Genomic DNA, 14,275 nt, shown 5'->3' on the forward strand with positions numbered 1-14,275 from the left:
GGTTTTCTGATTAAGGGCATTGGTGTTTCCTTACCAGGCAGTGATACAGTCAGTCAATCTACTTTCCACCATACATCTACAGAAGTTTGTATAAGTTTCAGATGTAATGCTGAATCTCCGCAGCTTCAAAGAAAGTAGATGCCGCTGTGCTTACTTTCATAATTGCATTTACATGCTGAACCCAGGACAGATCCTCTGAAATGATAACATCAAGAAATGTAAAGTTGCTGACCCTCCACCTCTGTTCCTCCAATGAGAACTGCCTCATGAACTTCTACTTTCCTCAACCTGAAGTTAGTAATCAGCTCCTTGATCTTGCTGATATTGAAGGAGAGGTTATTGTCATGGCACTACTCCTTCCTATATGCTGATTTGTCACCACTTTTGATTTGGCCAGTGACAGCATTATCAGTAAACTTAAATATGGTACTGGAGCTGTGCTTAGCTTCACAATCGTTAAGTATAAAATGAGGTAGAGCAGCTAGCTAAGCACACTTCCTTCTGATGCACATGTTTTGATGGCAATTGTGGAGGAGATGATGCTATTCCAAACTAACTGGGGGAGGTGGGGGTAAGGAAATCGAGGATCTTGTAAGTCAAGGTGTGTCTCCCGGAATAATTGAAAAGTTTCAGTCTTCTTGTAAGTCAAGACAGGTGGTTCAAGTTCCCTGGAATACAATGGGTGTGCACTTAAGGCTGATTTATACTTGTGCGTCAAATGTAAGCCAGAGGTACGGTGTAGCTGTGAACCTTACGCTGTATCTATGCTGAACCCTACACCGTAGCCTAACGCGCACCTCTCCTACGTGTTGCGGCGACGCAGACCAGAACAACTGTGATAGGTCCGCTTGGTAGCATCACATTTCCTCCTTCGCTGCAATACTTTATACTTTATACAACAGCTTGCCATTGGGTGACTGAAGGACAGGGAAGGAACTCTGGCTACAATGCTTTCCATAAAACTTTACAGACATCCAAAATTATGGGGGACCCTGTGTTTGACGCCAGTTTGTAGCTAGCTGCTACAGCCTGTTGACTTCCACCTGAAGCTAAAACTCGAATGGTGATTGCCAGTCTCTGAGTATACTGTACGTACACTGATACGAAATAAATGGATGGAGACGATGAACCAAATCGTCAAATCTACCTGCTGACATCCAAAAATATATGAAATGCATTTTCTCGTCCACGTCTCTCAGTGGCCAGACAAGCACAGAAAATTCACCCTCCTTCAGTTTCAGTTGCCATTGTTCGATGTTTGAGTTTCTTCGTGTTGAGTTTCAACACAAAGAAACTCAACACAGTTGCATAGAAACCCCACTGCAAACTAGCGTTTTGGCGGTGAATTGCAGAGTGATGCAGACACAGCAGCACACAAGTATAAATGCTCACAACGGCGTAGCCCACTTGAGTAGGCTACGGCGCAAGCTAGTACGCACATGTATAAATCAGCCTTTAGACAGGGGGTAATGGGGCGGAGTAGTCCTTTACAGAAAATAATACACAAATATCCAGACAATGAAAAGAAACTGAGACAAATGCCGTTCCAATTGTTGAAACATTTGGGAAAAGGCAATTGGCCTGCAGGAGGTATATTTGATTTAAATATGATACAGCAGGTGGAACAGTGAATGTGAAAAGGGAAGGCAGGGAAAGAATATGGTCACCTGATTGGCCTGTAGCGACAAGAGGCAGAAATAAAAGACAGACATAAATTAAATTGTTGGATTAATAACGTTAAGTGAAGAGGGATAGACATACATGATAAAAGAGCAATTCTAGCAGTTGGCAAGAGTTGAGAGCAATTTGTGAAGAATGGGATAAGGGACAGAAACAGACAAAGGAGACAGGGAAAAAAACTGTATCAGAGACAAAACATACTGATCACAGAAGAATGAATAAAGAGAAACAGAATATAAAAATAATTCTGGAGTACCCCGCCTCTATCCAGACATACTGACTGATTCCAAGCGATACTGATGATGAATGGGAATGGGTAAGGTGACCTAATAATCCCACCGAATTACCCACCACTGCGTCGGCACCTGCTTTACTACGATCAGGTTCCCCACCCTCATATGGTTCTCGCCCTGGTGCCTCAGTCGCCAGCTTGACCATCACTGCATCACCACTGACCGATGTAGCTCCTCTAGAACAGTTGGGAAGCCCAATACCCGTTTCCGCCCACACACGCAGTCAGACTGGACCCCTGAACAAGGGCTATTGGTTTTACCGGGACCAACACAGACTCAGCATCAACTGTCCATGAGCACTGTTCCCAACCCACAAACCAGAGTGGCAGGTCAAACACCTACCTTGCAAATCCATAATCCCAGGACCCCTCCCGAACTCTGTGGTATTCTGACTGCCGCCCCTGACAAAAAGGTCGACCCCTAAGGGCTCTGTAATTATTTAAGAACTGTCCTGACTATTTATTTCACTAACTCCCGAGATTTGGTCCCTCTGGCTATGGCCGCCCTTACTCTTACTGATCAGACACGATTCACCACTCAGCTCCAACATAGCAACTATTAGCAGTTAATCGCAACCGGGTAAATGAGCTGCAGATGACTGAAAATATAACGGACGCCTTTGCCCCATGTTCTGGCCCCCTCCATAGATGTAACTAAGTTCTTAAAGAGGGTAAACCCAGGAAAGGTGGGGCCTTGATGATGTCCTAGAACATTTTGATGCCATTTATTCTGCATGTATGCAACAGGGAACCAGTCCCCACAGTACTGTGTTCTCCTCCTCCAAGCCCTGCCCAGTAATGTGGATGAACAGGTTAAAATCAATGATACGAACTGGTCAGAATCCACTCAAGCTTCCGAAAGCCATTTAAAATTAATTATTAGTTCACAAAGACAAAGTATTCTAAGAAAGCTGTAAATCAGCTAAAGATGCAAACAACAGGAATTCTGCAGATGCTGGAAATTCAAGCAACAAGCATCAAAGTTGCTGGTGAATGCAGCAGGCCAAGCAGCATCTATAGGAAGAGGTACAGTCAACGTTTCAGGCCAAGATCCTTCGTCAGGACTAACTGAAGGAAGAGTGAGTAAGAGATTTGAAAGTGGGAGGGGGAGGGGGAGATCCAAAATGATAGGAGAAGACAGGAGGGGGAGGGATGGAGCCAAGAGCTGGACAGGTGATAGGCAAAAGGGATATGAGAGGATCATGGGACAGGTGGTCCGGGAAGAAAGACAAGCCGGGGGGGGGGGGAACCAGAGGATGGGCAAGGGGTATATTCAGGGGGACAGAGGGAGAAAAAGGAGAGTGAGAGAAAGAATGTGTGTATAGAAATAAATAATGGATGGGGTATGAGGGGGAGGTGGGGCATTAGCGGAAGTTAAAGAAGTCGATGCCACACATTTTAATTCCACATCCCATTCCCATTCTGACATGTCTATCCACGGCCTCCTCTACTGTAAAGATGAAGCCACACTCAGGTTGGAGGAACAACACCTTATATTCCGTCTGGTAACCTCCAACCTGATGGCATGAACATCGACTTCTCTAACTACCGCTAATGCCCTACCTCCCCCTCGTACCACATCCATTATTTATTATATACACACATTCTTTCTCTCACTCTCCTTTTTCTCCCTCTGTCCCTCTCACTATACCCCTTGCCCATCCTCTGGGTTCCCCCCCCACCACCCGTCTTTCTCCCTGAGCCTCCTGTCCCATGATCCTCTCGTATCACCTTTGCCAATCACCTGTCCAGTGTCACCTGATCACTTGGCTCCATCCCTCCCCCTCCTGTCTTCTCCTATCATTTTGGATCTCCCCCCCCCCCCACTTTCAAATCTCTTACTAACTCTTCCTTCAGTTAGTCCTGACAAAGTGTCTCAGCCTGAAACGTTGACTGTACCTCCTCCTAGAGATGCTGCCTGGCCTGCTGCGTTCACCAGCAACTTTGACGTGAATCAGCTAAAGATGTTCATTATTTATCATTGTAGCTGTATTAACAATCAGTGGCCTTGTCAGAAAGAAGTGTCATATTTCAGTCTTTCAAAGCAAACCACAGAGGCCATCTAAATAGAAAAAAGTTCATTTAAATTTTTCTACATAACATTTCAGTGGGTGAACAAATATTTCAATATTTGTTTTCTCTTTGATTAATTAAGGTTAATTTTTGATTTTGTCCAATTCTTAACAAATATAAAGTCACTACATTATACTTTTAAAAAATCCAGTATGTTGGTTTGTCAGAAAGGAAGATTTATTTGTTTTTAAAAGTTATTGCTATCTTGTGGCACCAATGTAGTACAGATCTTAATAGACCAGAAGAAACCAGATTCAGACCATGACCTGTGCTAATTAACTCCATCATTAATAGACTACCCCGACTCAGATGCGTAAATTCCTGGGACTTGTCAATTCCCGCCACACTAGATATGCCTTTGGAGTTGATCATGACTTCAACCAACTTTGGAAAGTTAAGGGTTATGTCACCTTCTTTGATATGCCCAATGCTCTGGTATGGAGAGCACGGATTTTTCCCAAATGATGAATCGCTGGGGAAAAACCAAATCTCCCACTTCCGAATCAAAGGGTATGACTGGAATCGAGGATGTGCGTGTTTTACCGAGGGACGCCTCTGAAAAAGAGAAATCCTCCTGGGAATTGGCTGGATGTTTTTACTCAGTGACCGAGGACCTTGGGCGTACTCCTGCCCATCAGGTCTCCATACCTGAAACTATACCGGGCTATTCTGTAGGTTTTGTACATATCAATACTCACCTTGGCAAGGAGAGAATGGTAAGGAAACATTTGGAATCATGGTGGAGCTCAGACCTGGAGAAAGTAGCAAAGAATGTTGCTAGACTTTGTCTGATATGACCAGCACATAATCCAGGAAAAGACACCATATGCCCAAAGGGATATACTCTGTTGCCATGATATCCTTTCTGCCAACTACAACTCAATTTTATCAAATTACTGTGCATGCACTGGTATAAGTATTGTTTTGTAATTCTTGATATTTTTAGTAGATGAATGAATGAATGAATGAAATTTATTTCAGTCAATCAGACCATATCTCCCTCACACTGACCCCAGCTTACAGACCACAGATCTGCAGAATAACACCAACTATCAAGGCAGTACATGTGTGGTCTGAGCAAGCCACCTCAATACTACAGGACTGTTTTGACAACACAGAATGGGGCTTGTCTGCAAAGGGAGCAGACCTGGAGGAGTATGCTGGTTCAGTCCTAGAATATATTAAGTTTTGCACAGAAAATGTAATAACACAAAAGACAATTAAGGTGTTTCCCAATCAAAAGCCATGGATTAACAGCAATGTGAGGGCACTACTCAGGCAGCGTGATGCAGCCTTCAGGTCAGGAGACAAACAAGCCTATAGTGAAGCACGGGAGAATCTCTGCAGAGCCATCACGGCTGCAAAACGCAAATACAAATTGCGCATTGAAAATCAGTTTGATAACAACAACCCTCAGTATGTGGAAAGGCATCAAGGCGCTGACAGTACCAATAATGTGCTGACAGATGATGACGCCACACTGCCTGATGTCCTATACTAGCTCTTTGCCCAGAGGGAGGAAGCTGCTCCACTCACCAACCCCCCGACAATGAGTCCACACTGGTCCTTAAGCATCATCAGGTGAGATCCACCCTGAGGAAAGTGAATGCGAGTAAGGTAGCTGGTCCAGACTGAGTGCCCGGCCGGATACTGAATGCATATACCGACCAGCTTGCTGAGGTGTTTACAAGTATATTTAACCTCTCACTGCAACAAGCTGTTATTCCAACATGCCTTAAAACCTCCACCATCATCCCAGTACCCAAAAATCAGCTGTGAAGTGCCTGAATGACTATCGCCCTGTAGCGCTGACACCCACAGCCATGAAGTGCTTTGACAGACTTGCTCTCTCACACATTAGGGCTATAATCCCACCTGATCTGGACAAACACCAGTTTGCCTACCGGGCAAACCACTCCACAGAGGATGCAATCACAACAGCCCTCCATATTGCTCTGACTCACATAGAGGAATCGAACACTTATGTGAGGATGTTATTTGTGGACTTCAGTTCTGTATTTAACAGTCATCCCCCATAAACTGATCAGCAAACTAAACACTCTTGGCCTTGGTTCCTCCCTGTGCTCATGGGTCATGGACTTTCTCACAGACCGACCACAGCAAGACAGAATTGGTAAGCACACCTCCACCACCCTCATCTTAAAAACAGGCACCCGGCAGGGCTGTCTGTTCAGCCCTATGCTCTACACACTCTTCACACATAACTGCAGCCGCATCTACACTTCCAACTCCATAATTAAATTTGCAGACGATACCACAGTTGTTGGCCTGATCTCTGACGAGGATGAAACAGTCTACAGGCTTGAGGTGGATCATCTGACGGAGTGGTGTAAGGACAACGACCTGCTCCTTAACACTTCTAAAACAAAAGAGATGATCATTGACTTCAGGAGATCAAAGGACAGAGTACGCACCACACTCCATATACATGGAGAGGTAGTGGAAAGTGTGGAAAACCTAAAGTTCATTGAAGTTATGTTATCAAAACAGCTGACATGGACCACCAACACCTTGTTGCTTGTAAAAGAAGGCGCAACAAAGACTCTTCTTCCTCAGAAAGCTGAAACAAACCAAACTCCCACAAAAGCTGTTGCTTAACTTCTACAGAAGCACAACTGGAACCATCCTGACCAACAGCGCCACAGTGTGGTATGTTAGTTGCACAGCCGCTGAGCAACAGGACCTGCATCACATGGTGAAGGCAGCCCAGCTAATTGTCAGGATGGAGCTCCCAGGACTGGACACCATCTATTCCAGCAGACTCTGGAGGAAAGCAATCAGCATAATCAGAGACTCCACACACCCCGGCCACTCCCTGTCTGACCCGCTGCCGTCCAGCAAAAGGTTCAGGACACTAAATGCCAGAACAAATAGACTGAGGAACAGCTTCTATCCCAGAGCCGTGGCCTCCATCACACCACTCCCACAGAACAATGACTGAAACGGTGAGCACACACAAGGACTTAAATACTTGCACTAATGGCACTTTGTGCATCACTGTGATATTCTGGTGCTGCTGCAACTTAACTATTTAATACTGTCTTTATATTACTGTCTTGTTTTTATCTACCGCTTTATTTAATTACCAAACAGAGTTTCATTGTATCTATGTATAATGACAATAAAGATCATTCAATTCAATTCACCTTTCTGTCACTTTATAATAGTAATGCTGGGAAAACTAACTCATCTGCCAGCTGTGTGTGTGTAGCTCTTATCAAAATATGTGATAACAATTTATGTCAACAGCTCTGAGTATTCTGGGCTCACTTGGGTTGCAGATTTTTCCAGGCTCTGTAGTTCAACTGAGCACACTGGCTTGCTAATAAACAGTATGTACTTTTAAGTAAACTGTGTCTGACAATTATTCCCTGGGTCTGAACCTAAAGACGTCTGGTAGTGAGGTAGATTGACAAGATTACATTACCACCTACTCAAGGACAATTATTGCCAGCCTTGATGGTCCAAAAATGGCCAATAGTGGAATTTTATGAAACTATAGTCACAGTAGTTGAGTATTTCATCAGGTTCTTGCCACTTATTTTTAATTCTCTTATTTTTAAATCTGGGACAAGACTTGAAAAATATTTAAAAGGAGAAGGCAATGCAAAAGTATTAAACATGCTCTTAACATAAAGAGATACTTGAGTGTCTTCATCCTTGATTTCAGATCTAACCATGAAAAATGCAAATTGAACTTACAAAAAAACTTAGTTATATTGGGTACTCAGGATAAAATAATCAGTAGTTCAAACTTGTGTAAAGCCTACTTACAAAGTAAGAAGATCTCAATTAGAGAATGATTTGTATTAAACTTGCTTTCCAAATAGGATAAATGTGAAATCATTTCAATAATTAACTACATAGGAATGCTAAAGAGACTTAAATAAAACTCTGGTTTACCTACCATCCTCAGAGATGCACAATGTAATGCAGTGGAGATGTACAGCACAGAAACTGACCATTCCATGCAGACATCATGCTGATGTTTAAGCACCACATGAAACTCATTATTCAAATTCCTCCAGCATTGCTTTCCATCTTACCTAACATTAAAGCCATTCACTTCAAAACGTCATGAACTAATGACTTCCAACTCGAACTAAACTTTATGTACCATTTCAATTTCTTACTAGAACAGACTCTCATTTTTTTAGCACTCCTACGAAGTAACTTCAAAATCTCAAACTTATAAGCAGCTTCAACTGTTACCTGTTTAACAAGTGTAGTTTAAACTATTCAAGCAAAAGTATGTAGCATTTTTTTAATTTAAAAGAAACATTTAACTGTTGGGCCATACCTGCTCTGGAAATAGGAAGCTAATTCAGATGCTTCATGGTTCAGGCTCCTCAGGTGCACAATTAGGTTTCCAGAATTAGTAAACATGGCTCCGCATGTTTTGCACTCATAGATCCTTGGCTTTCGGATAATGTGTCTTGAAACTCGCATATGGTGTTTATATTCCCCAAAGGAAGTAAACGTTGCACTGCAAATCTGGCATCGGAAACATCGCTTGCCTTCATGCTTCAGACGATGCATCTTTAAGGAGTATGCTCTTGTGAACTTTTTCCCACATCTGTCGCACTGAAAGGGTTTTATACCTAAAGAAAAACCATTAATGTTCCAAAGCAATATCCAAGTTATCCAAAAAAGATGAAGCTGTATTTCATTCTTTCAGTTTCTAGCAAGCTCAGCAAGAACAACAAAATCTGTAACTAAATCATAAAGCACAAGAGATTCTGCAGATACTGGAAATCCAGAGCAACACACACAAAATGCTGGAGGAACTCAGCAAGTCCGGCAGCATCATGGAAATGAATAAATAGTCACGGTTTGGCCACGATCCCTCACCAAGACTGGAAGGAAAGGTGAGTGGATGGGGAGAAGGTCACTCTAAGGTGATGGATGGGTGGGGGGAGGAATGAAGTCAGAAGCTGGGAGGTGACAGGTATAAAGAATAAAGGGTAAGGGATCTGGTAGGAGAGGAGAGGGGACATGGCAGAAAGAGCAGAAGCCCAGTAAGAGATGACAGGCTGGAGAGAAGAAAAAAGGTAAGGGGGAGCCACAGTGAGGAATGGAAGAAGCCTTAATTATGACTGGAAAAGGAAGGGGGAGGAAGCCAGAATAAGAAGTTGGGGGAAGGGGAAGGAAGACAAAACAGAAGACAACAGGTGAGATCAGATGGATGGAATTTTCCCCCTTCCTTTCCGGTCCTGATGAAGGGTCTTGGCCAAATGTCAACAGTTTATTCCTCTTCATTAGTGCTGCCTGACCAGCTGAGTTCCTCCAGCATTTATGTGTGTTGCTCTATAACTAAATGCTAGTTAATATACAAATAATGTAAATAGTGAAATTTATAAACTGTGGTATATTCATTCTATATGATAAACACTACAAAGTGGTAAGAAATATATTTTTTCCAAAATTGCAACTTTCAATACAGCTGACTTCCAGATGACTTACAAGCAAACCTGTAAATAAATTGTGCTCCCTTTAAATAATGCAAGCCCTAAAACTGACTACAAACCCTGCAAGTCAAGAAAAGGTGCACTACAAAGGTACCACAGAGGTCAGTTTATCTCAGTGCTGTTAATGTACGTAACTCTTGAGAAAACTCTAGTGGGGCAGACAATAGATGAAAGCTGATAAGCTTGCAGCGTATTTGGGATATTGTTCAACCTCTGTAGGATGCGGAAGAGAGTTAATGGAGGGAAAGTTCCAGTTCCAACCTGCATGTAAGTTTGTCCATCTTTCCCAGCAAGTTCTATGTCAGGGGACTATGTGAGAGCACTTAATGCCGGGTATCGCAGGTGACACTGCACAAAGGCAGAAGTCACACACTGCTTTGTATGCTGAACTGGAAACTCTACTGCCACCATGATCAGATTTTAATTCTTGCTGGAAGCTTCAACAACGCCATTTCTACACAAGAGCCAGTCCTCTAACTTTAGTTATTTATTAGTCAGCATTTACTGGCCATTTCCAATTGACCTTGAACTGCATAACTTATACCCATTTCAGAGGGCACTTAGATATCAAGCACATTGCTGAGTTTGGAGTCGCACTTTGCAGAGTTTGAAGTGACACTTTGACCAGATCAAGCAAAATGATCAAAGTTCCTCTGATAAAGTTTAAGGGAATGGGGGATTCTCAAGATTCCCGTAAATTATGAATGCAGTACTAACTACGTCTGTGACTGCAGAGGGTTTGAATAATGTCTCACAGCTGCTTTCTTTGGAGCAAGATAAGGGTTAAAACTCACCCAGATCCACATAAGGTATCTCTGGGTTTTTCCCACCTTTTGATTTTGACAAAAAGCAGTACCTGATGTAAATTAGACAGAATATTCCTTTTTATTTAAAGCATAAATTTGACAGATGTTCTTATCTTTGTAATTAAGTTGTGGCTCCAGCAAACCAGGTAGGACATTCTTTTAATTAAGGTGGCTGGAGTGTCTAACAAATTGATTGTACTTTTGTACCAATAGTCCATTGACTTGACCGGAATAGTCATCAGACTGATTGTTCTTTGTATCGGTGGCCTTATAACTTCTGACAATTCTGACATCAGGCAGTGAACTTGTAGAACTGCCAGGGAGATGAGAAAAGTTCTCTCCCTGATGTTGGGTCTAAGTTCACTCGCCGGCTAAGCTCGAAGATGTAAATGGGTGAAAAGATAAGTATCGATCTTTTTGTGCTGTCGTTATTTGATCCAGCAAAGTTAAGCTTACATTTGGTGCCGTGACTCGGATCCCAACATAGGGAACGTCTCTCGGGGCTGAGTAAGTGACAGGGAACTTGAATCGAACACAATTGAGTGGCTGGCATCCCGAGGTAGTTTACCTCTGGCTACTCTGTGTCCGACCGAGCATTTTTGCCACTCGCCCATTGGGACTGATACCTTGACGGGATCGGACGAGCCGTTTAGACACAGGATTTAAGGTACGCAGTTGTCTCTTTTCCATTGCTACGGATGACAGGACATGGCCGGTTGAAATTTGTAATTAATACAAGACTGGCAGCCCGGTTAAATTCTCACCTTAGCAGCGGAAATATGGCCAGTTGAAATTTAATGAGACAAGTTCAGGATAAAGGAGGAAGGGCGTCCAGAGTATGTGAGAGTTGTTTTTTTTGTGAGTATTAACGGAAAATAGGCTGGCAGTTTTTGTGAGAATTAAAGGCTGCCGGTGACATTGGGTATTCTGTATTGTTCCTAAGGAAAGAATCGGGACTGGGGACCGCGGTCAGGAGAAGCAGACACCGTTACCTGACGGATTTGACCATATCAGCTGCCTCTTGGTTGAAATTGATTAAGGGGGAGGCAGGCTGGCTAAATTTCTCACCCAGTGGCTCGTGCCTAGGCCTTGTATTGTGTGTTTTGTGTCTATAAACTGTTTGTCTTGTTGGTTTGTGTGTGTTTTGTGTATTTGTGATTTTGGCTACCTGCTCTACTTTGTACAGCACTTTGGTCAACGTGGTTGTTTTTAAATGTGCTATATACTTGACTTGACTTGATAATTAAGAACAAGTGATAAGGGCACTAATGGGACAGGCCCTTGATACGGCTACATGTGAACGAATACCGGATAAGAAAAGGACCTCCAGATGTTAAGTGCAGCACTAACAAAGAAACTAGGGAAACAGTGTGGCCACCAGGGGAAACAAGCAGTAAATTTAATTTGGGAAAAGAATTGCGGTAGTAAGTGGAAATTATTGATTAAAGAATGGAAAGGTAGAGCCTATACTAAATGGAATGGTACCTTACTGGCCAGCTAGAGGAATAATGCATGTGATAAAGGGATAGAGCTATGGCGACAGAAGGGACTCCCAAGAGTTGGGAGACACTGCAGGTGGAGCGGAGTGCTAATGGGTAGAAGGGAGAAGAAAGAGAGAACGAGAAACAAAGAAAACAGGCAAAAGCAGATATGGACAGACAGGAAGGTTTAAAATCGGCAGTGCCGTGCGTGAAGATCTAAGGCCAATACGGGATCCTGAACGCATGTCTGGCATACCGACCCTGTTTAAGGACATTGACCGCGATGAGGATTGGGCACCCACCTTATCCCCCACCTTACCTGAGGTCAAGTGCACACAGTGCTTCTGAACCCCAATCCTCCCAGTACTCAGATACAGTGGCCGCTCAGGTAAAACAGCGGCGGCAGGGAAGGGAAGGCTCCCCATTCCCTGAGATCCAGAAAGGGAAAGGGATTATAAGCATCCAATAAAACCCCAGAGTTAAGGGCTCCACAGAGACAACTGCCTACCCAAATGCTGCCCAGTCCACGAGCAGCCGAGGGACAGCCCTCAGTAAATCTTGTATGCACAGTGGAAGCCTCAAGAGACGGTAACGATCATGAATCAGGCCCCTGATAGAAAAGAAAAAGCAGCACAGTTTGCTTGGTATGTCCACAGTACTATACAAATGTATAATGCGACCCCACAAGATTTATTTTGTCTTTGCTGCATGATTCTCTCATCTGATGAGGGGCGGGAATGGAAGGCAGAATTAAGATACCAAACCTATCAGGAGTTACCGGCGGGAATCCATAATGAGAACGAACAGAATGACCGGATTACTCAAGTCTTGGAGAAGGCTCTCCAACAACCTGTAAATATCACTAAAGTACTCAAATGCAAACCTAAGGCTGGAAAATCGGGACCAGACTATTGGGAGGATTTATGGCCTGCTACGGCACTTTTGCAGGAGACCAAGCCTTTAATAATGGGAATCCATTCCCCCAGTTTACTACCCTACTGCTCAAGTGTTTACCAACTAAATTAGCCAACAGGATTAAAACTAATAATATGTTTTGGCCTGACAATGACCAAAATCAAATGCGACGAGCTTTGACATATTACTGGGACCCAGCTTTCGAATCCCAATCAATCCCAAAGGGAAATAACATTAAAGGCAAATATGTTCAGCAGGAAGAAGGATGCTTCCTACCATGAGTACCACCCCTCAGGAAGAGCCCAATATAATATTGCAAGATGCTGCAACTCTAATTGCATTTATGATGGTATATGAAAAGAGATACCGGCTATCAGACGCTACAATCACGCTGGGTTCGAAGACACAGAACGTATGTATTCACGTACCCAGCTACTGCAGGTGAAATTCCAGGGGACCCAGTGTGAGGTTTAATTTACAGTCACCACCAGTCTGAGGTGTAATCTAGCAGAATGAGACTTGCTCTGTCCATTGTAAATTGAGATTCTATGCACTGAAAAGGGCATCACCCTGGGACTAGCGAACAACTGACCCCCCCAGTGGTGGGCAGTTAATTTGGACTCCACTTACTTTGAATCCCCTCTGCCAGAGGCAGACCCTCATGTGACTCTGTGCTATGATCCTACTGGAGGCTCCACTGAGGAAAACCAGTATTATGCACCTCTCGAGGGACAGAAGTTCCCAATCACGGTGTCTGGAGAGGTTAAAGGAAGAGGGGGCAGTGCATTATTGCCTGAAGTTCCGAATTTCCTTTGGTGTCAGACAGGAGCGGTGGTTCCCCACACCACCGTTGGGCTTTGCCCTGGGTTCAAGCCAAAGAGCCTGGGTTCCTTGCTTACACCCTGACGAAACAAGCCTTCAGCACTGAGGGAGACTGGTGGGACTTGGCCGTGGGCCAACTCCGATACCGGAAGGAGTCAAAGGTGAAGACAAGACATCTGGTAAGACACTCTTTTAATACTGACCGAACCCAAGAGGTTTTACCCCATCTTTGGGCAATTTCAGGCCATGAAGTCGGTCGCACCAACTACATCCCACTCTCCCCCCCAGCCGTCCCCCGGTCCGGATCACTGTGAAAGAAGGACAGACTCTCCCATCCCTTCCGCAATACCCCCTCAAACCCAAGGTATCATTTTATGAGGATGGAAGCTCTTTTGTGGATCCAGCAGGTAAACGATGTTCTGGCTACGCGATAAGTGACAACAGTGAAGTAATTGAGCAAGCCTCCTTTGCAGCAGCTGTCTCCACCCAGAAAGCTGAGCTACTTGCTCTGACTCATGCCTGTATCCCAGCAACAGACTACTCAGTTCTGATTTTGAAGAATCCACCACAGAACCAATTCTTTGTAGCAGACCTTAAAAAAAATGCCAAGTCATAAATGAAGGTGACTGTGAAGAGGGAATCCACAACTATTTGGAACAAAATAAAAAGGGCCTGAACCAGGGCTTCAGCCAAAAGTACAAGCCTAAGCTGGAATCC

At 43.8% G+C, this 14,275-nt stretch overlaps 1 protein-coding gene across 2 annotated transcripts in view; it reads right to left on the bottom strand.

Moving 5' to 3' along the window:
• Positions 1–14,275, bottom strand: part of LOC134341079 (zinc finger and BTB domain-containing protein 44-like) — a 58,294-nt gene that overhangs the window by 23,930 nt on the left and 20,089 nt on the right. For both annotated transcript variants that reach the window (XM_063038828.1, XM_063038827.1), the window contains exon 4: positions 8,367–8,667. In XM_063038828.1, coding sequence (XP_062894898.1) covers positions 8,367–8,667 — 301 coding nt within the window. The remainder of the gene's footprint in view (positions 1–8,366; positions 8,668–14,275) is intronic.

This window comes from Mobula hypostoma, chromosome Y (genome assembly GCF_963921235.1).
Source record: "Mobula hypostoma chromosome Y, sMobHyp1.1, whole genome shotgun sequence".
Lineage (NCBI taxonomy): Eukaryota > Metazoa > Chordata > Chondrichthyes > Myliobatiformes > Myliobatidae > Mobula > Mobula hypostoma.